The 23,603-nt window shown below is 40.9% G+C and overlaps 1 protein-coding gene across 2 annotated transcripts; it reads left to right on the forward strand.

Moving 5' to 3' along the window:
- The first annotated feature begins 246 nt into the window (after positions 1-246).
- Positions 247-21,701, forward strand: ADNP2 (ADNP homeobox 2). 2 transcript variants are annotated; one of them, XM_019490445.2, is made up of 5 exons: positions 247-466; positions 5,204-5,360; positions 7,031-7,150; positions 10,554-10,643; positions 16,108-21,701. In XM_019490445.2, exons 3-5 carry the CDS (start codon positions 7,043-7,045, stop codon positions 19,135-19,137), a joined length of 3,228 nt encoding a protein of 1,075 aa, XP_019345990.1. In that variant the 5' UTR covers positions 247-466; positions 5,204-5,360; positions 7,031-7,042; the 3' UTR covers positions 19,138-21,701. The 2 variants fall into 2 exon arrangements, with proteins under 2 accessions (XP_019345990.1, XP_059580292.1); XM_059724309.1 differs by having other exon boundaries at positions 247-394.
- The last annotated feature ends 1,902 nt before the right edge of the window (positions 21,702-23,603 follow it).

Here is a 23,603-nt window from a genome sequence, read left to right on the forward strand (position 1 = left end):
GAGCCCACAGGTGGGTCAGGGGCCCCCATAGAGGGCCCCCACCCCCCCTTCCACCTTGCCCCCTTCACCCCCCACCTCTCCCAAGGGAGCCCAGGCTGATCTGAAGAGCCAATGGGCGACTTGGGCAAGGCCTCTCCCTATTGGCCAGTGGGGTAGGCATGCAAATGAGCCCCCCTCACGTCACTTCCTGGGATAAAATCGAGCGCCATTTTCTCTTTCTGGCTCTGGATGAGGAGCCGGGCGGAGGCGGGCGCGGCGCGGCACGGGGGCTGAGCGCGGCGGGGATGCTGCGCCCGGCCGCAGGCTGAGCGCGGGGCGCAGCGGCGGCACCGCCCGAGCGCCGGCGGCAGCAGCGGCGGCAGCAGGAGGAGGAGCCACGGGCGGGGCCGGCTTTGTGAGGAGCAGGCGGCTGCGGCGGGAGCCGGCGGGCGGGCGGGCGGCCGGGCTCCCCCTGCAGCCCGGCCGGGTAGGCGCAGCGCGGGGGATGCCCGGGGCTGGCCGAACCGGGAGGCGGGTCCTGGGGGGCGGGCGAACTCAGCTGCGTCCTCCTGCCCGAGGCGGGCGAGGGGCAGGCGGCGGCTGGGGGATTCCGCTGTCCACCACCGCGTCTCCTTCTCCCTCCTGCTCGGCGCGGGCGGGAGGCGGCGCAGTGCCCCTGGCCCCGGGTGGGGCTGCCCGGCGCGGAGCTCCCCGGGGCAGCGATGGAAGCCCGGGAGCGGCGTGGAACCTGCTGAGGGCGGCGTGGAACCCCGGGACAGGGGGAATCCCTGGGAGGGGCCCCCCGGCCGGGGGGGGGGTGGTGGTGTGGGCACACCGCTCCCCAGGAGCAGTCCAGCTCCGGAGGGGCTTCCACCCGCTGCTGCCGCCTCCCTAGCAGCCTCTGGTTTGTCTTCCTCTCTTGACGCTGTCCAAGGAGCCAGGAGCGGGCGTGCCTCTGAGTGCGGGACTCAGCCTAGGAAACCTGCCCCCCCACCCGCAGCTCCTTTCCTTGACAGGGTTTCTCTCAGCTCAAGTGAATTGGCTGTCCTGGTCCCTTTTCACCCCCAAGTTGTTGGCTGTTCCTCTTGCAAAGGAGAAAGCAGATCCTGGGGGGAAGGGAGAGCAAGGCAGTGTTTTTCAACCTGTGGGTTGTGACCCAAAAGTGGGTTGCAAAAATATACAAAAGGGTCATGAACAAACTTTTAAAAAATGGATTATTTTTTTAAAAGAGAAAAAAATGGGAAATTTTGGGTTTTCCCTTGCAGGCTGGCAGAGATCCAGTCTGTGAGGGGCTGCTTGGAGGACTCCTCTGCCCCACGCACGGGGTCTGGGGACACTGGTTTGGGACTGGCAATTGATGTTTACAAGTGGGTCCTGGTACAAAAAAGGCTGAGAACCCCTGGCATAATGGATTAGGAGGGGAAGACTGAGCTATGCCAAGTCATATCTTTTGGTGCCCGGGCCAAACTTTCTGTAGCTGATCCAGCGCCCAGCGGATCAGAGAGCTGTGTAGTTTTGAAAAGATCTCTGTTCAGTGAAAGCACATCCACCAGTTCGAGGATTACCCATGCTCTTGTATGCTAATGCAAGGGACTGGAAAGCCGCTCCCTTATTTCCAAATTGTGCATTCCCTTTGCAAGGGTTGGTGGCTGAAGAAATGCTTGGCATTATCGTGTCAGGTTCCAGGGGGCATATAGGGACTTGCATTTTGATGCTCATGTGTAAATAAAAGGGATCTGGGGTATATGTCTAGACTCTAGGGTTTATACCCCCCCCCCCTTTCTACTAGGATCTGCTCGCTCCCTTCTCCTGTGTTATTTTTACACAAGGTTGGTAGTTCACTGGTAGAAAATTTGGTTTGGTAAAGAAATCAAACTGTGCAAATCTCTAGGGTTTTGTTGTTGTCTGCCATTGGTTTAAATTTGAAAAGAAAAGGGCTTTATGTAGATCACCAGTCCAAAACCAGGGAGCCACGAGTCCACCTTGGGTGCTGCTGTCACCTTAGCAGCCAGGTAAAATTGCCCTGAACACACTTTTGCTGTATTAGGGCTCCGATAAGACTAAAGTAGGAGCTGGGAGGCTCCTGGGGTACTGCCACATTAAAAGTGGTGGAGGGGTGCCCTGACTGAAAAGGTTGAGAACCACTAACGTAAACTGTGACTTCAATATACACACGTCAGCTGTACAATAGGTACATTTTTATTTGAGAGTGTCTACTTTAGTGTGTAAACTGGGATAACATCTGGAGAGGTTACAACAGTTCCAGCACATTTTAAGGTTAACTTGCAAAACATTTGTGCTTGTGCCCTCAGTTTTTTCTTTTGTCTGGTTTATTTATAGGAATAAGGAAGACCAAGTTGAGAGTCTTCAGTTGTCCAAAGCTTCAAAGTCAAGATATATGTAGTTAGCTAGTAGATTAAGTGAAGAGTTATGCTAAATCTTTTAAGAGACTTCCTTTTCCAATATGTTAACTTGTCATCAGGGTGGATTAATTTTAAATCGCAATGATTTTAATTAATTTTTAAATAATTTATTTTAAACCTACTTTTCATTCATGCTCTGATTATTTTGCTACAGAAAGGTTTGCTGGTTGGTATAATTATTAAAACATTGATTTGCAATCAGATAGACTTCACACTAAAATTGGATACTACCTTTAGCTAACCAGGAAATACTGTATCTATAAATAATTACTTAAAAGTTACATATATTAACAAACAAAGCTGTTAGAAAATGATATGTTGTATGCATTTCTATATACTAATAATCTTTTTACCCCATTACTCATTTAGTCGAGCTGCATTTGGATGGAAGCTGGAATTCTTTTCAAACATGCAAAAGTAGTATATTGAACTTCTTATTAGTTACATAGTTATCTTTAATATACTGAATATATAAGCTTATTTTTTGTACCAGAATGTTCTGCATTTATTTATTCAGGTATGGATCAGCTCTTAAGTAGTGATTTGATTGTTTCTGTCATCTTTGGCCATGTTTTTAAAAAATACTTGGGTACACAGCAGGAGTATTTTAAAGTTGCAGAGCTAGTGACCACTTAATTGCTTATGTACTTGCAAAACTTTGACTAGATTCTTGCATATTAATGTGCTTAAATTGTTTATCAGGGGCCCTTGATCACACGTCGGTCTGCTTGGAGACATATGGCAGCAATGCACAGAGCAGCCCTGACTGGCTGCCCAGAGTCGGCCTGTGTGTCCTTGCAGCACAGTATGGGGATTGTGGAGCTCCCTGCTTGGCTGGAGCAGCAGAGTCCAGCAAGCGACACACTGCCTTCCTTGTGGGTGGGAGGCAGGAGCAGAGCACCGTGGGATGTTGGAGGACCGTGCTGTATCTGTTTTCAGAAGAGAACATGTACAGATAGGGTGGCCATTGCTTTTGTTTCATGCTGGATCATCCTGTTTTTAAACTCTTTGTCCCCTGTCCATTTCTGAATGAGGAACCGACAGCAAAAAGTCCTGTTTTTCTGTTCATTGGTGGAAATACATGTCAGTCATTTGTCCTTGTGATTCTGTTGGCTGTGCTGAGAGGTAGGGCAGTGCACAGCCAGGAGGAGAAGGGTTCTGAGCTAAGGAGGGAGGGAGGTGGTAGCCTTGCCCCTCACTGCTGATTGGCCAAGGGGGCTGGTGGCCCCACCCATTGCTGCTGATTGGTTGAGGAGGCAGTGGCCCCACCTCTCACTGCTGATTGACTGAGGGATCTGCCCTTCACCAAGGGGCTGTTCTGTATTCTGGGGAATGCATCAGTGGCCATCCTGTATACAGACATTCACTTTCCCAGCAGAAACTCTCCCAGAAGTGATTTACCTCTGGTTGTTCCCAGGTTTTTTTTCCTGCAGCAGTCATTTTTGCTTTGGGAGAAAAATGCTGAATATTTGGACACTCGTGGTTTCTACTGGGAGTGCAGCAACTCTCCCAGCAGAAACTGAATGTCTGTATGTGGCCAAAATTTGCACACGATCTATAGGGTGAAGAACAGTGAGCAGGCTTGGCTCTGGCTGCTGCTACTTTGTTACTTGCAACAAAGAAATATCTTCTCTTTATCCTGCCTTTCAGAAACAAGGTGTATGTGTTATTTTGGGGTGTGTTGTGTGTGAGAGAGAATACTCTGCATCTATTACTGAATTTGTTTTATGGATTCCATGGTTGATTTGATTGTTAAGAGCTGAAGAGACACTAGCAAAGGTTGGGTATAGTTCAGAATGGAAATCAGTTGAAAGTATTGGTTAAAGACTGAAGAAGGTCCAAAAAGTCCCCCCTCAAAACGAAATTGAAAATCATCTATTTTTAACTACTGAACTCAGCATTCAAAATATAGAACTGGGGAAAAGTGAAACTGAGGACTTGGAAAAATTGAGTTCAGGAAATCAAAAGGGTTCCTAATTTTGGCAATCTATCATAAATGTATTCTGTCAATGGCTGGCACCCTATGGTGCCACCCTGGGATCTGGCCTGCAGTGGTCCTGCCTAGCTCCAGGTATGGGGAGAATGAGGCAACATGCAGGAAGCTGCCTGCTCCCCACTACTGCAGAGGGAGAGGGTGTGGGTAGAGGTTTGCAGCCTTGGACAACAAAATGTTGCTGATACCTGTATTAGATGCATAATTTCTGTATCCTGCTTCCAAGCGGTGTGTTAGAGATTAATGGTGTAATGTCATGCAGTACATTATGGGATGTAGGTCTCTTGGTTTGAAGAACACTGTCTTTAAAATGACTATATATAGTCAGCTCTATTCAAGACTTTTTCTTTTGGATAATCTAGGCATTTTATTAAGACAAGACTGAGGAGCATGGGAATGGGTTATATTGTATTGTCTCTAGAGACTGTGATGGTTCTATCTTGTGAGAGAAACTTGCCATAAGAAACAAGCCAGTTTCATCTCATCCAGAGGCATCTGTGTATGTTAGAAGTAAAATGATCCACATAGAAATATTTTCAGTGGACTCTACCTTATCATAGAATCCAGATATCTTCCTTGCTTATCAGCTGTTCTGGATGATCTTTGATGGATCAGGGTGCTAGTGAATGTTACTCAATATGTACTAATCATAAATGAAAATTTAACTGTAAAGTATGCCCTAATTCCCAGTAGACTTCAATTTAGAATGAGGACTTTGGTACCGCTTTGACTGTAATTTTGATACTTGGATTTTCTTATACAGCAATACTAGATCAGTTATTTATGATTTTTGTTCCATTTTCTGTAGGTTCCACTACCACACCTATTTCCATGGTATCAGAATGTCTTCCAGAGTTTTTACCAAAAAAATTAGGAAAGGAGATTAGCATCTGTCAAATGGGGCTCCCTCTTCATTTCTCTCTACACATCTTTCCTTTGGGGGGAGAAGAGGAGGAGAATAGCATGTGAGTTTTTTGGGTTGTTTTTGTTTTTGCTCTTACTACAAAGCTCTTCTGTTTTATGAACAAATAAATGTGTGTTTATTCTTGTTGGTGGAGGGGAGGTGGGGGAGTCCAGTACGTGGGGGAAAACTTCGTTTTTACTTGAACTGGGATGTAGGTGAGGTGAGGTGGTGATTCAGTTTCTGAGGGGCAGAATTCCACAGCATTAAGGCAGACTTTACTGTGGCAGGAGACTGCTTGCTTGTTTCTTTTTGAGATATAGCCCCCAAAAGCATGCAAGACCCTTGGGGGTGAAGCAGTATTTTGGGTTTCTTGGTTCCAGACAACTGTGTTTTTAGAAGCCTTCAAGCGTCATTAGATCTTTGCAGATCTATGCATGAAGAGTAGAAAATGGCTTGGTAAAGTAAGTCTAGGTAACCTGTGTTTTGTGGAGGAGGCAGGCTGCTGCCTTCTGAACCAGTTTCAGTTTTGGGGTCGTTGATGCTCTGAAACTCAAATCAGTTGCATTGCTTTAACCTAAGGTGATTGAAGGCACGTGTGCCTAACTTACAGGGATGGCATGTGGTTTCCTCACCAGTTGGAGATGGTAGAATTTTTTTCTTAGATACTGCTGTAGAAGAACGCAACCTCAGTGGGAGCCACAGAAGAACTTCTAAAATGGAGGCTTATCTTGACTTTTTGGTGTGTGTCCTCCATCAGAAGGTCTGACCATTGTGGTGGCATTCTCTTAAGTTTTCTTAAGCTCATGGTAGGGTCTCTCTTAACTGGGATTTAACTTGAAATCCACATGCTGACTATTGTCAGGCTTGAATAGCTAGATACCAGTTGGATATAGTCACCCAAAATAGTATTAGAACTACATGTACTCTCTGATTTAGCAAAGTAAATGTGATGAGAAGCAGTTTAGATAGTGCTATTTAGAGCAAAGGTTTTTTTGTTTTGTTTTTAATTCAGTCCACATCTGTAGCTCTAGCTGTTAGCCATTTTGAAGTAATAGTGCTTTGTTGATTGAAAGGCTTTAGCAATCTCAGTACTAGTATTGCAGTCTCTTCAAATGTCAAGAGTTCATGTTATTCAAGCAAGGTAGTATTAGCAGTTGCAGGAAATTCAGATTTCACCAGCAACTCTGCTTGAAATACCTGCTTGTGTAGCAAAAATATCCCTGCAAATGCTAAAGAAAGGATGCAGTTACCTTGGAGGCAGATACCATCACGTGTGTATGTACATTATATATCTGATAAGTGAAGTGGTGGTTATTTTCTGAATATAAACCAGAACTCAGTGCACCTTCAATAGACAGGCTCCACTGCTAAAGCATATAATACTGGATAGTCAAGAAAGAGGAATGTCAAGACTTAATATTTTTTTGTCTTTTTTTGAGACATGGCTGGGAAGAATTGGACCTTTTCTCCCCTTCCTTCACTTCTCAATCTTGGATTTTGGATTTTTCATAAATACACACATGTGGTGGTGACATTTGTCTTGTGGGTGTTTTTAAAAATTTTTTTGAATAAGAAGTGGTCTCTTGAAAGTTACTTAAGACCTTTTGGTTTTCATATTGGAACATTTTTGAGGGAGGTATTCCCATTACTTAAATTATTGCTAAAACACAGCAGCATGTGAATGTGCATGTAGAAACATTCCATCACATTATTTTTGTCTTTCTCTTTCAGGAGAAGTGCAAAATGTTTCAAATTCCTGTTCAAAATCTTGATAATATCAGGAAGGCTCGAAAAAAGGTGAAAGGCATTCTTGTGGATATTGGGCTTGACAGCTGCAGGGAGTTACTACAGGTAAAGCACTGAAGTAGCATAACAAACTGCTGAAGCTTTATTTTTTTTTAAGTCTGTCATAGTTCAGTGTATTTGTAAGTTTAATCTTTGCTTTGTATTTATGATGGGGTCAGGAAGGAGAACTGCATCCTTACTTGCTTTCTAGAGTCAGGTAATATTTATATTATAGCCTGAAATTGAGTGTTTCTTGTAACATTAAAATGCTGAAGTATTTTGATCCTGAGAGGCATGACTTGGAAGGTGATATATTCTATACTGGTACTATTGAAGAGAAGGAAGATACATCAGCTTAAAAAACATTTCCTGTCTACTACACAACTATTTTTCTGTATGAGATTCTTTTTTTTCCCAAAAAAAGGACAAATGAAGGCACAAAGTTAGGGATTGACCACTCTGCCTTGAGAAAGCAAGAAGAAATCTCAGAAGGACATACAAACTGTCAGCATTTGTAAACCAAGCAAATGGACCCAGTAATTTATTGTAAGTCTTTAAAACTTGGTGTTGGAAAAAGATCTAACTAGAGTGGCAGTTCCATTTTCATATCTTCGCAAATGCAAGCAATTCAACTTCAAGTGCACTGAGACTATGAAGACAAGTGCTGCACTATTACTATTTTCTGGGGAAAAAAACAGTTGTCTATAACAAAGAGAATCTACACATTCAGATTGCAGAATGTAATATTGGGAAGCTACAAATGCAAATACTTTTCAAAAACAAAACTACTAAATAGTTGCCTTGATATGACCAGCCCTTCCTTGTCTTTTCAGCATGCCCATGATCTTACTTTTGGCACCAGCTGAGAGCTGACTTATTCTCTTAAGTGTAATGTATTGGTAGGAAAAAAGAGGGCCAGTTTGTTATCTTGTGGAGAATTTTGCTGTGCTGTCTACTTTTTGCTGTAGTGTTTGCTTCTCTTGAAATTGTATACAAGCTTTTAAATGATCAAAAGAAATGTGTTTTAGTTTGCTGTATCACTAATCCTTGGACACTTAACAGTTTTGTTTACTGTTACTGAATCTTGTTTGAGGGACTCTAGTATATGAATAAACTTGTTGAAAAGACTACAATCATGTATTCGTCCAGTACTTTTTCTTATTTCACTACTCTTAGTAAAGGTATTATTTGCAACTAATTTACTTTTCCTTTCTTCAAAGATAAAGGCATAAGAATTTTGAGAGTTATAAATCTCCACTTAAAGTGCTGTGTGTTTTTTTTGGAGTGCAAGAACTGGATTAGGTATACCAAATGACACTTGGTTTCTTCCCCCTCATAAGTAGAGCAGTTTCTTTTGAGTATGATATAACTTCATCAGTAGCAGTGACTACTTTAATTTGCATGCGGTTTGTGCAAATTCAATACTTTCATAGCAACATGGTGTGCCTGATATTAATTAGATCAGAACTAACTTGAATGCCATTATTTCTGGGGAAATGGGCAGATTGAGCTGTATGTAACAACATCATTATGTCATGAAGCTGATCTGCCAATCTGAGGTAGTTGTGAAACATGCCTCTTAAAAAAGGAATCAGCTTCTCTGCTGCTTGGACTGTTTCTAATAAGGTGTGGTAATTCATCATTGTTGAGGGGAGCCTTGGATTACTTGTCTTCCCTCTTTAACCAAAGAGTGAAAGGACTTGTTTGTGGATGAACAGCTTTACTACCTCTACCTGGAGTAAGACATGGATTCTCTGTATTAGGCTTTTGGCTGGATCTTCTATACAACACTGTTGGATAAAGTGTACCCAGACTGCAGTGTCAGAATAAATTATTTGTTTTAGCTCCTCTCCCAACAGATTGGGATTGCAACAGTGTAAAGTACTAAAAATTAAAGTATAGGTAAGCATTCAATAACACTGTCCAAAAGGTCTTTCTGGTAACCATTGTTTTCCTCCAAGTTCTGAAAGGTTTTCCTGTCCTGTGGATCTTATAGAAGTTTCAGAAATGTCTGTATAATGGGAGCCTTGAAGTTTTTGTTTTTCTTTTTCTTTATCATTTAATTTTTGCAAAATCTGAGAATATCTATTCTAGGATTGTCAGTAGCTACTGGTTAGGGTCCTCAGCAGCTGAGATGAGGTGTATGAACGTGGGTCTAATGCTTTCCAGGTGAGGGTCTTGATCATTGAGCCTACACAGACAGTTTCTTCTTTGACCAATGAATATATACTTTATACAAAGGAGAACTCCAGGTGTGGTTGGGAGAGAGCCATCCTGCAGTAGTCAATAGTCTGTGTTTGTGTCTCAAGTTTTGAGCAGAAATTCTATCTTAGATCCAAAAACATTCCTGACAAAGTTCATTGCAGTTAGCTGGTCTCAATGGAAAGTTTCATTTAGGTCAATAAGTATCTGGGAATCCCTTCTATTTCCATACTCATTGAAATGCGGGCAGAAAAAAGACTGGAGGATTATGGGGTTTCTTTTGTTCTATGCCAGATCTTCTATTGATTTTTCTCATCTTGTACTTTGAGATTTGTCAGGATTCTCCTCATTGGAGAAATTTTTGAAAGATCTGCTTCTACTTGCAAATAGTAATAGCTACTATCCTAACCTTGGCTATGTGTTATTACCCTGAAAAGAATTCCTATGTTATATAGAACAAAATTAAAATCATATCCTTTCTTTTTGAGGCAAGCAGCAATAAGTGGCTAATCAAGTACAGTGCTTTTACTATGTGACGAATAGAAGCTTGAATCTAGCATTTTAACATGAATAAGGCATTGCAAATTAGAAAAATGAGAGTTCTCTGAAGTTGAGTTGCTTTTTCTTCACTTAAATTTTACTTTGATCACTCCTTATTAGAAAAAATGTGTGAAATTAGCTCTTATATGAACAGTTCAAAAATACACATTTGGGGAAATTGATATCAACTACAATATTCTTCCGCCTGTTCATGCGCTAGTAGAAGGAAATAGTGTTTAATTACTGGAAAAGTAGTTCCAAAAGTCTTTGCATACTAATATATAAAAATATTGAAGACTTAGAGATCGAGATCTAGTTGTAAAATGATTCTTGGAGTTGAGGAGATGAAACATGAGGTTCTGGACACTGATAGAGGAGAAGAGTTGGAGGCAAAATCTGAAGTACTGTAGATGAGAGGAGAAAAGAATGTTTGTTCTTTTTTAAATATTCCTGAACTTGTATTGAAGCAAAAGGACTTAAATTGTTCTGAACATTTAGTATTCTTTTAAAATATTTTGGACCAAACAATACAACATGGTTATGAGAGAACATTAACCTAATAAGGATCAAGTAAAAGTTTAAAACATTCAGCATTAATTTTTGTGGATTATAATATTGCAAATTGATTAGTTTTCAGTCAGCTGTATCAAATGTATGTCTATACTTAGAATTGATTTCTGAAACAAATTATATATGTAACTTTTTTTTTTTCTCCTTTTCTTTTTAGAATCTTAAACATTTTGATCCAGGAGAGAAATATTTTTGCAACACCTCATGGAGTGATGTCTCTCCTTGGGAGTCTGTTGGCAAAAGGAAGGTATGTATGTTTGCCTGAGACCGTCTCTGTAGACAAATGCAAGGTTATTGCAAAAGGATTAAACAGTGTGGGATTCAGAAACTCCTGATTAGCACAGCATCTTTCCATAGGATGAAAAAGAAATGCCTTCCAAGTTCCAGGAACTTGTCTTTTAAACAACCAAAAAACTTCTTCCTGGGTTATGATCTTATGCATGTATGGGTTAGGGAGAGAAGGCACCTAATTCCAACAACTCAACATTATGCATGTGGTAGAAATAGCTTGGGTACCAGTGCTATATAGCCTTGTTAGTTTGGGTAGAGTGCTGTACTAATATATCCTGCTTCTCAGCAGGCCAAATCAGTTATGGTGGAGTCCTGCATTAAATTAACTACATTGCTTCTTGTACCCGAGTTATCTCAAGTACATCTGCATGACACTGAATTGTGCCATTCAGGCATACTGTCAGAGTTTATCTGCGGAAATGAAATGGCTTGTACTCATTGTCTTTAATCAGACAGGCTCAGGAAATTTAATTTAATGTGAGAACTCAAGAAGTCTTATCATGCAGATAGTCAGGGTTGAGAGAGAAAATCAGAAGTCCTGTTAAAAGCAGATATACATAGAGGATAGAAGGGTTCTTGGAGGAAAGGGCAAACTTGTGGAAAAGCTCTTGGAATTATGCAGGTATTTGGGTGATGTTGAAAGTGTTTGTGGTATGGATGACCACTCAAAATGGCTGGTTCCTTTCATGATGAGGGCCTGTCGGTCTGTTTTCCCACCCTATAGAGGCTGACTTGTCAGAGTGCTTCAGGTGTGGCTGTGAGTTGTTTTGTGGTTGGTTTTAAACGTTGCTGTGCTGCCTTGGAATGTTGCCTGTCAAAAGTTTCTGACTATGGTGTTTGCTAGCTGTATTAACTGTGATTTCAATAGAAAATGCAGTTTTTCTTACAATTTGTGAAATTCAAATTGGTCTGTAGTATTTACAGAAATAAAGTCATTCTATTTCATCAAGCTCACATCTGTTCTACTGTTGGTACAAAACTGGGTTTTTTTGTTGGGTTTTTTTTTTTGGTCTCTTCTCAAGTTGGTCAGTGAAAATGCTAATTATAAACACTAGGTTTAGAGAATCTAGGAACTTGATATCTGCAGCTGATAAACTCATGAGAGCCTCTACTCTAAGGACTGTGAAAGCAGCAACTTGAGATACTTCCTACGTCTCAATCAAAAAGGAGAGTTCCATCCTCATTTTTGAGGATTATCCTATTCTGAGATGAGGACACAAGAGGCTTAGTCTTTGTGATGCATGGTAAAGAAATTGGTTTCCACAGTACTCTGGCAGTGGCAGGGATGGTGATTTGGACATCCTTTGTTCGTTTGTTCTGGGATAGGGATTGCTTTTTCAATAAGATTCCTTTTACACATTTGAAACTATTTCAATCAGAAATGCACAGGACAACAAAAATACATTGACTAGTAGACTAGTGCTAGTATGTGGAAGCAGGAAGACTGTATAACTGGTACCTCTCTTCAGTTTGTACCTGCATGGTCTGATTGTGGACACTAGCCTGTCATAATGAGGTCAGTGATTGTGGTCAAGTCTGGTTTTGAGCATTCTTGTAGAAATGAAAGTCTGGTTTAGAGAGTTCTGGGCTTGCATAAGGCAAGAGCATGTTGTCTGATTGGGCAATACAGCCACAGACACTGATGGGATTGGGAGGTTGGTCAGATCCATATCATCACTCATGTCCAGCCACAATCCATACAGATTCAATCTGTTCAACCAGACTGGGGCATGATAACATGTGGCCCCAGTCTGGTTGAACCCCATAAAATATCACGAATATAAAAACTGATGGAAAATTCTGATTGGTTGCTGATCTAAGAAGGCTTAAAGTTAATGTGGTTGATCTGTACTTCCCCCTTCCCCTGCAATATCCTTTGGCTTTCTGAAGTGATACCAAAGTAGGTTTTCAATTTTAAAATCCAGAAAGGACCATTAGATCTATTTTTGATCTCTCTTTGACATAGCCTTTACACTTCAGCCAAATGCAACTGGGTGAAACTCTATTGTCCAGAAGGGCATTCAGTCTCCATTTGAAGACTAAGAGATGGAGAATCTACGGGTTGCCATACTACCGTATTTTCTTGCATACTACTTTTACTTTTCCTCCCTCAGAATCAGCCCCCCAAAGCTGGGGTGCATGTATTAAGTAGGGAAACTAATTTTCTGTCTGGGATAGAAGCACCCTGCTTTGATTACCGCTTCACAGTGCAGCTGCTATTGCTTTTGCTATTCAGGCAACTGAGAAAGTCTGTTAATTTTAATAGTTCATTTTTCTTTACTCCACAGGTGTTAGTGGTTTGTCTCCTTTTTAATAGTCTTAATGTTCTGCTAATCACAGCAGCCTTTCTTAAGACAGTGTTTCTGTCTTCTAGCTGTTCCTAGTCTCTTCTCTTATTTCACAGTCTTGGAGATCCTTTAGTTATTTTCAAGATCCTGGATCTACCCATGAAGACCAGTCTTTAGTAGCAGCCAGATTTTAAGCTTTTAGTTGAGCATGAAAGGGAGGGTGAGTCAGCTGAAAATTAGGCTCTTTCCCTGCTGTATGTACTCCTAATTGTGGAAAACTCTTTTTCCCCCCCCCCTTCATTCTGCCTTTAAAAAACAAGATGCATATTATATTCCAAGGAGTGTTGTATGGAAGAAAATATGGCAGTTTGTTTCAAATGAGTAATCCTAATTTTAATTGGTCTGGCTTTAAAATAACATATCAGTTTTAGGAAAGATGGATCCACTTTCTGTTTACGTTCCCCTTGCTCTCTCTGCTTTTTTTCTCTCTAATGCCATGTCTCGTATATAATATGGGGAAGGTCACAGAAAAATTGAAAATTGCTGTTTTGGAACTCTTCCTTTTGATTGGGACTAACTTGCATTCTTCCAAATGATCCTGCTTTTTCAGACTCTGGGTACACTGTTAAGTGATACAGTATCATAAAGTTACACGTTTTAGATTTTAATCTTCTTGGAGTTGGAGTTGTAAACCATTTGAGTTTACAAATAATCATTTGAGCCATGGATGAAAAGTATGAGGCAAAATAGTTTGTACCACCTTTTGTGTTTAGCCAAATTACCTAAGTTGGAAAAGAGGTTGGTTCTGGAGAGGAGTTTATCAAGTAACAGAATACACGTGCCCTAAACTACCAAAAATAAGTTATTTATGGTGGATTAGAGGGAAGGGGTGATTAAAATTTGGTAGCATTTAAAGTATATAAGTGATTTATTATGAGTTCTGACAGTTTTATCCTAATTCTGCAGAGAAACACATGCTCAGAGAAAGCGTAAAGAGTTTCTTATCAGAATATTCCATTGCTGTGAAAGAAGCTCACTATCCCATCTTTTAAAATCTGAATAGTAACTGTCTAGTTTAATGACTGGACCACTCGCTGTTGTGAAGAATTCTTTGTGTACTTGCCAGAAATGTTGGGTTGACTGAAATGAATTCCTTGGGACAGAAAACCAAAAAAGAAACAAAATTGACTTCTGATCTTTTGGCTTCATCATGGGAGGAATAGCAAAAAATACCATAGATACACAAAGATGTGACCTGAGAAATGTCACCTTGTGCTTATGTCATTCAAGTCCGCTCTGGCCACACACCGTGACTTGACCACCTCAGAAATGGGAAATTAAAGATGTTGGTACTCTTTGGCTGTGGACAGACATCGCCTTTGTGCCTCTGTAAAAATTCTTATGATGGCACAAAGCAGACGCAAATAGACATCTGTTCCCTTTATCAGACTCCAAATGCCCATATTTGTGGCCATAAGAAAAGGTAGTCTTGATTTGTGCTGCTGTTTTGTGGCAGATGTCTGCTTGTTTTAAGGTTAGAGAGTGTATGCGGGCAGCCTGGAATGTTCTCCAGCTGAACCTTTGGACTTGCTGAGGAATTCTGAGGGCACATAGGATCAGACTGAAGCCTTGGGGGAGAGCCTGCCTGGGTTTCCCTGTTTGCAGAGGCATACCCGGGACTTCTGACTTGGGGCATGCCTCTGTAAGCAGGGAAATCTGGGGTTCCCCTGTTTGCTATAGGTATGCCCTGAGTGTTGCCCCGCCTGGGAGCAGTAGGACCTTATCCTACAGGATGAATGATGTCTATTTCTCTCAATTAAGTGGGCTGGCTGTGCCAGGAGAGCTGATTGTAATTGTTTAGTGCCATGAATTTGGGTGAGGGGAACTGTAGGAATTCATCAGTCCTTCCTAGTGGACACTCTAAACCATAACAAGTGACTTTGGGTACAATGGCAAAAGCCAAACCAGAGAAGAGCAAAACTGTCATTTTTATAGTTATCTTCCCTTACTCGGATTCAGAGAGAGAGGAAACGTTCAGTAAGAGGAAGTAGACAACAGTAAGCATTAAGAAGCATTCTCACGTGGAACAGAACAGTGCTTTGAGAAATAAGGGATGATTTTTCTTATACGTTACAGTAGCATTTAGATGAGTCTCTGTACCAGAACCTTAGAAGAATGGAAATAGGTGACCAAAGTGGTTACCAGAGATGAGCAGGATTTTTTTCCACCTGAGAATAAAGAGCAACTTAAAATGCTGAGTGAAAATTCATAATAAAAATGTAACACTTTACAGTGAAAGCATCTGGAGAACACTATTTTTAATAAGTATTGGTTAAATTTGAGGACAGTGCTGGAAAGCTCTTCAGTTTTAAATATGTGTATTTGTAAAGAATATGGTAGAGTAAAATTGTTTAGAGATGTAAAACATTAGTGTAAAAGGATATACTTTATAGGGAAGTCATTGCTTTGTATATTTTGTTGGCTTCCTGTGAATAGAAGATGACTGAAAGGTCTTAACATATTTTTCTCTTAATGTTCCAAAAGTAGGAGGAGGCCAAGATTAGGTTGTCTAATCTCGTCTAGGATTGCTTGGTGAAATTGGTGAAGAATCCGTATTTCTCCCATGCCCTTTTGGTGAAGGACAAAATGTTAAAGATTTGTTAAAAATAAACAAAATTTTTTTTTTTCTTTTCCCCAATGTGTGTGGGTTGACTTTGGTTAACATCTAATTCAAACAGGCAGAGCTTTACATAGTCTAAATAAAAATTGCTTCCACTTTTGATTACTCAAGATTCAACTCCTGTGTCCTAATTCTATTGCCTTATTCTGTGCCAAATTCTTAGGAGACTGGAGTTCTTATTATTTATTTGACCAAGAGATGTAGAACTGAGTTGAGCCTTGTTAGACCTTCTATAAAGGAATTTAAAGGAGCCTGAGTCCATTGACTGTTTTTTGCCATGTGTTCCACCACTAAGCTTATCTTTGCATATGTCTGACAGTTTCAGAGGCTTACGTTCCACATGGTGCAGGCATTTTGATGCTTGATAGAAACTGCCAGCTTCTAATATCCCGTTTCATTTGACAATGATGCAGTACTGTGTGAACACTTTGTTTTGTTTTGTTTGTTTGCAGAGGTACAGGACAAAGCCTTACTGCTGTAGCCTATGCAAGTTTTCATCAAAATTGCTTACTTCATTCAAGAATCATTTGCACCGTTACCATGATGATGAAATGGACCAAGAGTTGGTGGTTCCTTGCCCAAAATGTGCATTTGTTTCTGATCACAAAGTAGTGGGAAAGCACCTCAGAATGTTCCATTCTTCTTCTAAGAAAATACAGAACTATACAGTGAGCATTTTAGGTGGCATGAAACAATTCAGGAGTGACATTATAAACTTCACATGTCTAAAATGTCACTTTACAGATACGTTATATTACAATATGAAGAAACATGTGTTAATGAACCACTTTCAGAACTTAATAAGCACCTATTTTGGCCTGAAACCTGATGAAAGTGATGAGAATTTTGTTGAGAATTTTGTTGAATATTACTGCAAAAAGTGTAATGCCTCAGCAAACAGCCAAGATTCTTTAATGTATCATGTCTTGACATCTGAAACACACAGAGATCTGGAGAATAAACTTCGATCAGTGATTTCAGAACATATTAAGAAGCCAGGCCTTGTGAAGCAAATGCATATTGCTCCTAAGCCTCCCACAAGTATATCTGCTCCATCCTTAGTTCCCTCCACTGTACCAGCTGGCTCAGTTACTTCTCCGGCTTGTATTCAGCTTGCATTTCCACGGAATAATCAAAACCAAGCTGTCATACCAGCAAAAGCAGTTCCAAATGCAGTCAGACCACTGCCTGTTTCAAGTGCCTCAGGTAGCATTACACATACCATTTCTGCTCCAGGTGTTACTCCACCACATGTTACGCTTGTATCCAGTCCTCTTCCAGTAGGTCAGAATAGTGTTAATATTCAACCGTCAGTTCCACAGCCTGTCTTTGTTTCCCATAGGCTTCCCCTCAATCAACCTGTCAGGCCAGGGATTATCCCCTTTAATAAACCTGTTGGGACCATAAATAGACCTGTTGGTGCAGCAGTTCTTCCTCTCAACGAACCCGTCAGGCCTGGGCTTTTTCCTGTTAATCAGCCCATTGGTACAATAAATAGTTCAGTTGTATCTGGGGCACTTCCCATAACTCAGCCTGTAGGTCCTATAACCAGACCTGTTGTACCGGGGGTTCTCCCAGTAAATAGACCTGTTGCACCGGGGCTTCTTCCTATGAATCGACCAGTTGGGAATGTGAATCGACCTGTAGGTCCTGGGGTTCTGCCGATGACCCAGACTGTCACGCCAGGGGTTCTTCAGCTTAATCAGCCTGTTGCACCAGCTGTGGTTCCTGTTAGACAGCCTGTCAGACCTGGAATTCTCCAGCTTAATCAGCCTGCAAACTCAGGGATTCTCCCTGTAAATCAACCAGTCAGGCCTAGTGTTTCTCAAAACACTGCTTTCCTGACTACTGGGCCTATACTGAGACAGTTGATTCCAACGGGCAAACAGGTAAATGGGATCCCAACGTACACCCTTGCTCCGGTTTCAGTTACTTTGCCTGTTCCAGCTGGTGGTGGAGTAGCAACTGTTACACCTCCACAAATGCCTATTCAGTTAATGCAGTCTGGGGCAGTAACCCAGCTCTCTCACTCTCCAGCCAGTGCACCTTCTCCTCCTGTAATAGTCACTTCTTCCCAGAATATGTCTGTACCGGCTTCTCCTCCTGGCCCTGAAATGAGCCAAGCTGTCAAACAGGCAAAGCAGTGGAAAACATGCCCTGTTTGCAACGAACTTTTCCCATCAAACGTCTACCAGGTGCACATGGAAGTGGCTCATAAGCACAATGTGGTAAAAACTGAGGAAACCGTTGATCCAGAAAAACTTGCAGCATGTGCACCCTTTCTCCGGTGGATGAAAGAGAAGACTGTCCGCTGTTTCTCTTGTAAATGTTTCCTGTGTGAAGAAGAGCTTTTGAAACATCTACTCATGCATGGTTTAGCTTGCTTGTTTTGTACGTTTACTTTCCACAATCTAAAAAGTCTTGTTGAACACAATAGGTCCGTGCACAATGGGAAAAAGAAATTGCATGCAGATTACAGCAACAGAGGCTTCCAAATAGATAACGATGCTGAGGGGGAACTAATAATTCCACATTTTGATTTTAGTACAGTGTTGCCAAAAGAAGAACTTGGTGAAAAGGAAGTCCATTTGGCAGTCCTTGTTGGAGTAAACTCGAGGACACTTGTACCTGTTTACATCAAGGTGAAGCCTCAAACCACTGAAATGAATACTAGGGTCAGCAAAAAAGTATTGACGTGCCCCTTTTGTTTTGGTACTTTTGTTGACAAAGAAGCCTATGAACTGCATTTGAAAGAGAGGCACCATATAATGCCAACTGTGCACACAATTTTAAAGTCACCTGCTTTCAAGTGTATCCACTGCTGCGGGGTATACACTGGAAACATGACTCTGACAGCAATTGCTGTGCATTTGCTCCGCTGCAGAAGTGCTCCAAAAGATAGCAACTCAGACATGAAGATGCAGCTTGAGCGTTCTGAAAAGAAAGACTTGATGTTGGTCAATGGTGAAAGGCAAGATCCTGTTACCTTACCTGCTAAGAGAAAGCAATCTGATCTCTGCTCTGTTATAGAGGACCAAAGGAACAAAGAACAGCAGCCACAGATGTTAAATGCCAGTACAGCTCTAGTTCCAGAAAAGGAAGGGAATCAAGGAGGAGTGCCTTGCAAACGACAAAAAACTGAAAGCAGGATAGAGATAAAAGGGCCTCCTTCAAGTGAGGACCTCCATATTCTAGCATTAGATCCTAAACAGCATGAACACAAGTCTCATGAGGGTCAAAAGCAGTTTCTGAAAGATTATTTTCACAGGAGGCCCTACCCATCTAAAAAGGAGCTGGAATTACTGTCTTTGGAACTGGGTGCATGGAAAGTTGATGTTGCATCCTTTTTTGGGAAAAGACGATATATGTGCCTAAAGGCGATAAAAAATCGCAAACCATCTGTGCTGCTAGGTTTCAGTATGTCTGAACTTAAAAATGTAAAGCACAGTTTGAGTTTAAAACCTGAAACAAAAGGTATGTAAAAAGTGTTTTAAAACACCAGTATAAAGCAATCAACTGCATCCTTAGTTCAGAAATTTATTGCATTGGTTTATTTCTTTTAACTTACAAACTGACCCATTGGAGGGTTACGGTAGTACACAAAACCACACTCAGTTGTGACTGTTCTTGAACAAGGCAGCAATGATCTTATATCTGAAGAAGGTGCATCCTTCAGATTCATTGTTCTGGGAACTTGTTTTAGCTGTTTACTTTCTTGTGGAGTAGTGGGGGGGGTGTTTTGTTTTCTTTTTTCCTCCGTTTTGATTTTTATGCTGCCATGTAAAATGTCTCTTTTGTTAAACTTCTCCCCTCCCTTCTTCCCCCCTCTCTCCCCGACAATGTCAGCCTTTTTTCTAAAAAAAAAATAAAGTTCATAATGTTGGTTAAAATATCGAGAGACAGTAGATAAAAATTTTGCCAACGGTGTTTGATTTAAATTTATTTAAACTAATTTTTTTCTTTTGTCCACTAAAGAACATGATTGTGTCATTAATGCTTCTCCCGCCAAGAAAAAAACAGATTCCCACAATCCTAGAGACATTGTTAAGACCACATTGTATGGCAGATCTTTTCTTCTTTATCCTCCTTAAAAGAAAAGTACCTTTATTAATTACAGATTCAATAATATACAATAGCTAGCCAGCAGCAGTGTTTTTGGGGAGGGGAAGTATTGTCTTTCTAATCTACTGGAAATTGACTGATTTAGGTTGTAATTTCTCCTCCTGCCTCCTTCCAAAATGCTAAACTCTCTTTAACTGGTAGGCATTTTTACTGTCACTTTTTGCTGATGTTGGAAAATCTCTAGTCAAATCCTGTACATGAAATTTCAAAGTCTGTTGACCAGCATCTGGCTGCTTTCTTGTGTCAAGAAGTGAAAGTTGTAGAGAATACCTGTTGTAAAAATATATCAAAACATCTTGGCACAGTGAGACATTTTTAGGCTCACTTACATAGCCATAGCCCAATCTTGAGTCACAATAGCCAATGGAAACCTGCTGGCTTTTAACAAGTGATGGATAATGCAGTGAGTGGACATTGTCCCTTCTAATTACAAATGAGAAAATGGGTTCAAAGAGCAAACTCCTTTTCTTTTTAGAATGGAGTCCAAAACTAGCCAAAAGCTGGATTGGATGAATCGATGATATGGGACCTTTCAGTCCCATGTCGTTGATGAAGTCAGTAAGTTCCTGTTGACTTCAGTGACTTAAATTGGTCCTATCGGGGCCAAGAGTCACTGCAACTTACTACTAAAGATAATTCAGTGATCTAAAACCAGTAGATCTAGTGATTTTTCTAGTGAATGTGCATCTCATTGCAAAGACTACCTCAGTGATTACCGTCAAAGAACTAACAGGGGTATGGAAAATGAAATATTCTTAAAACAAATTAGGTCCGTGATCTGTAGTTCCTCATGTTATTGTTGCCCTACTGTACTTGCTCTTTGAATAAATTTAGTTTTGGTCGGGTCAAAATGACAGATTCCAAAATCACTAGAATACCACTAAGCTGAACTGTTTACTATGTTTCTTAAATAATTTGTTGTTGGTTTTGTGGCATTCTAGTGATTTTTCTTTGGAAGGTGTCATCCTGATCTGGTCAAAACTGATATAGAAATTAAGACTACACCACTAACAATTTTTGTGCAATTGATTTACATGATGAAAGTCAGTCTTTTCCTAGCCAACAGGTATTCTTTTCAAGCCTATTTCTTTAATTCAGTTTTAATTGTAACTTTGGCCATTTTTATGGAGTTATCTAACAAGGCTTGAGGTTTTGAAAGAATGCTGGCTGCCCATTTGAGTTTCCACTATTTAAAGTATATTTTGGATACAATCTTAATATTTTCTTACCTGAAACTTTTTTAAATGCTGTCATATATTTAGAATTCTGGTAACTTTTTTTTTCATTTTAAAACACTAATTTGGAATCTACCATCTGGCAAAACAGACATTTTGTGCAAACATTGAACTGAAATTCTGTATAACACCATACTCATTTGGGATGACAGAGGGTGAAGAAAGATAAATAACACATTTTACTATTTTTTCCCATTGGTATGCTAAGAGTAATGTCCCAATAAGAGCCTCTAAAAACTAATCTGAACTGTGATTTGGCTAAGTTTAGTTTTTGAACCAATTTAGTAGGGAGATCTGGGGAGAGAGAGTCTGTTCCATAAAAATGTCAACTTGAAAAATAAAGCCAATAGGCAAAGGATATATATTATGGGTCAGATCCATTTCTGTTGCAACTCTCTTGTCAATGGAGTTATTTTAGGGAGGAATTTAGTGGTACAAATCTACCAAAAAAAAAAGAAAAAACAAAAAAAACCCTTAGGTTATGTTGTTTAAGACAGCTTTTTATATAATGAGTCTTGGAGCAGGGAAAGTCAAGAAGTGATATTATAGTTCCACCTTGGTATAGGGGTGGAGGAAGCAGAATGGCTTAACTCAAGTTTTCTTGTATGCTGTCCATTGACATTGTTAAGCATTTTTATCTCTTTGGACTTTGATTTCACAGTTTCAAATAAACCAACTTTTTAACTTTGTTTAGCTGTGTGCAGGTTGTTATTAAACCCCCCCAACAGAATAACCCCATAAAACAGAATTTGTGCGCGCGCAAAATTTAACATCTAGTGCATGAGCACATGATATGGATGTTTAATGGTTTGGGTTCAAAAGATGCATAAAACCAAACCAAAAGAAAAACAAAAAACAAAATATGTTATTTCTGTTTGCAAATAACTTAAATTTTGATGACATACATACACATATGCAATGTATATGTGTGTATAATATGCATGCCATCAAAATAGAAAGTAATTTCCTCTAGGAAAGCTCACAACTCTTACATGTATGACTATGTAGAAAGTAGAGTTTTTGGTGGTGGTTTGTTTTTTCGTGTTTATGTAAGGAAGTTCAGAAAAGCCATGGAATCTTAAAAATGTGATTCATGGTTGAAGCTCAGTTGGATCTATGTTGTTTTCTGCTCCTTTAGTATGTTGTTTGTTCCATAGAAGGCATTAGTTTAAAACAGGGACTCTTAACTAGGGTGCTGCAGCACCCTGGGTTGCCTTGAGATCCTTTCAAGGGTGCTGCAGGGTGTCCCAAAATGTTAGCACTTTTCAGTATGTAAACATGATTCACATGATAAGCTCTGAGACTTCAAAGAAGAATGCACAGTGTTAAAAACATTCTGTCCTGTTGTGGTATTTTTGAGTTCTTTGCCCCAACAAAATTGTTCTATTTTTTCTATAGTCAAAAAGCAAGTGAAAACTAAGAGCTGGCATTTTCTGTGGGGTGCCTCGAGTCCCCCAGGATGTCTCCAGTATAAAAAGATTGAGCACCACTGATCTAGAGCAGTGGTGCTCAAGACCTTTTGGCCCTGGGGGCTGAATGTGGCATGGGGCCTGGCCATGGGCCAGATGGGACCTTGTACATCAGGATTTGACCTGTATGCCTGGATCTGGACTACACCACCCCTTGCCTGGCCCTGTATGCCAGAATCAGGGCCCTGGGACCCCATGCTGCTTCCATTTGGCTTCACACACTTTGGGACCCTGTTCCATCTCTGCCAGGCTCTGCACTGGGATTGGGCACTGCACTACTGCTGTCTCGTCCCACATTCAGAGATTGAGCAATCTGGGACCCCATGCTGCCTCTTTCTGGCTCCGTGTGTGGGTTCTTGGGGTCCCAAACTACCCTTGCCTGGCCCTATATGCTGGGGTCAGACACATGCATTGCTTCAGCTGAACTTCATGCACCAGAATTAGGTTCTCGGCGTCTCATGCCACCTCCATCCAGCCATGCATGCTGGGATTGCCCCCCACATTGCCCTGTGCACCCTACCTAGTGCACAGAGCCATGGTCCATTGGCTACTAATGGACCCATGGGGAGCCCTACAGGCTGGATGACAAGGTGCTGAGGGATGGATCTAGGTCATGGGCCAGGGTTTAAGCACCTCTGGTCTAGATGTTCATTGTTCTTGCCATGTAAGGATACTCTTGAAAAATATAGCGGCTAACTTTGGTAGCACCTTCCATCTCTTTCGTCAAAAGAATTGGTTCCTTCAGTATTTCCTTTGCAGTGGGGGGACTGCTGCTACACCTTGAAAGAAGTAGCTTGCCAGATAAGCTGCCACTGCCTGCTTGCTCAGGAGAGCAACTTTTCAGGTCATAAGTCCATGAGCACAAAGAAACAGGCGCATTTTAAAAAATTCCAATAGGGAAAAATACTGGTTCAAAGTAGTAATTAGTTACTGGTAGAAAGAAAAACATCTTCATTTGCTGGTATATGTTAAGTGAACTGCAATATATTTCTGTCTGATGAAGTGTTTGTTTTCTCTGTCTAATAGTTTGTATTATCTTTGTTTCAGGAGAGTGAATGTACTGGTAAAACACTGGTAATAAGGTACCATCTTATTGGGCTGCATAGCAGAACATAACTGGGT

The sequence above is a fragment of the Alligator mississippiensis genome, chromosome 3 (assembly GCF_030867095.1).
Source record: "Alligator mississippiensis isolate rAllMis1 chromosome 3, rAllMis1, whole genome shotgun sequence".
In the NCBI taxonomy this organism is placed as follows: Eukaryota; Metazoa; Chordata; order Crocodylia; family Alligatoridae; genus Alligator; species Alligator mississippiensis.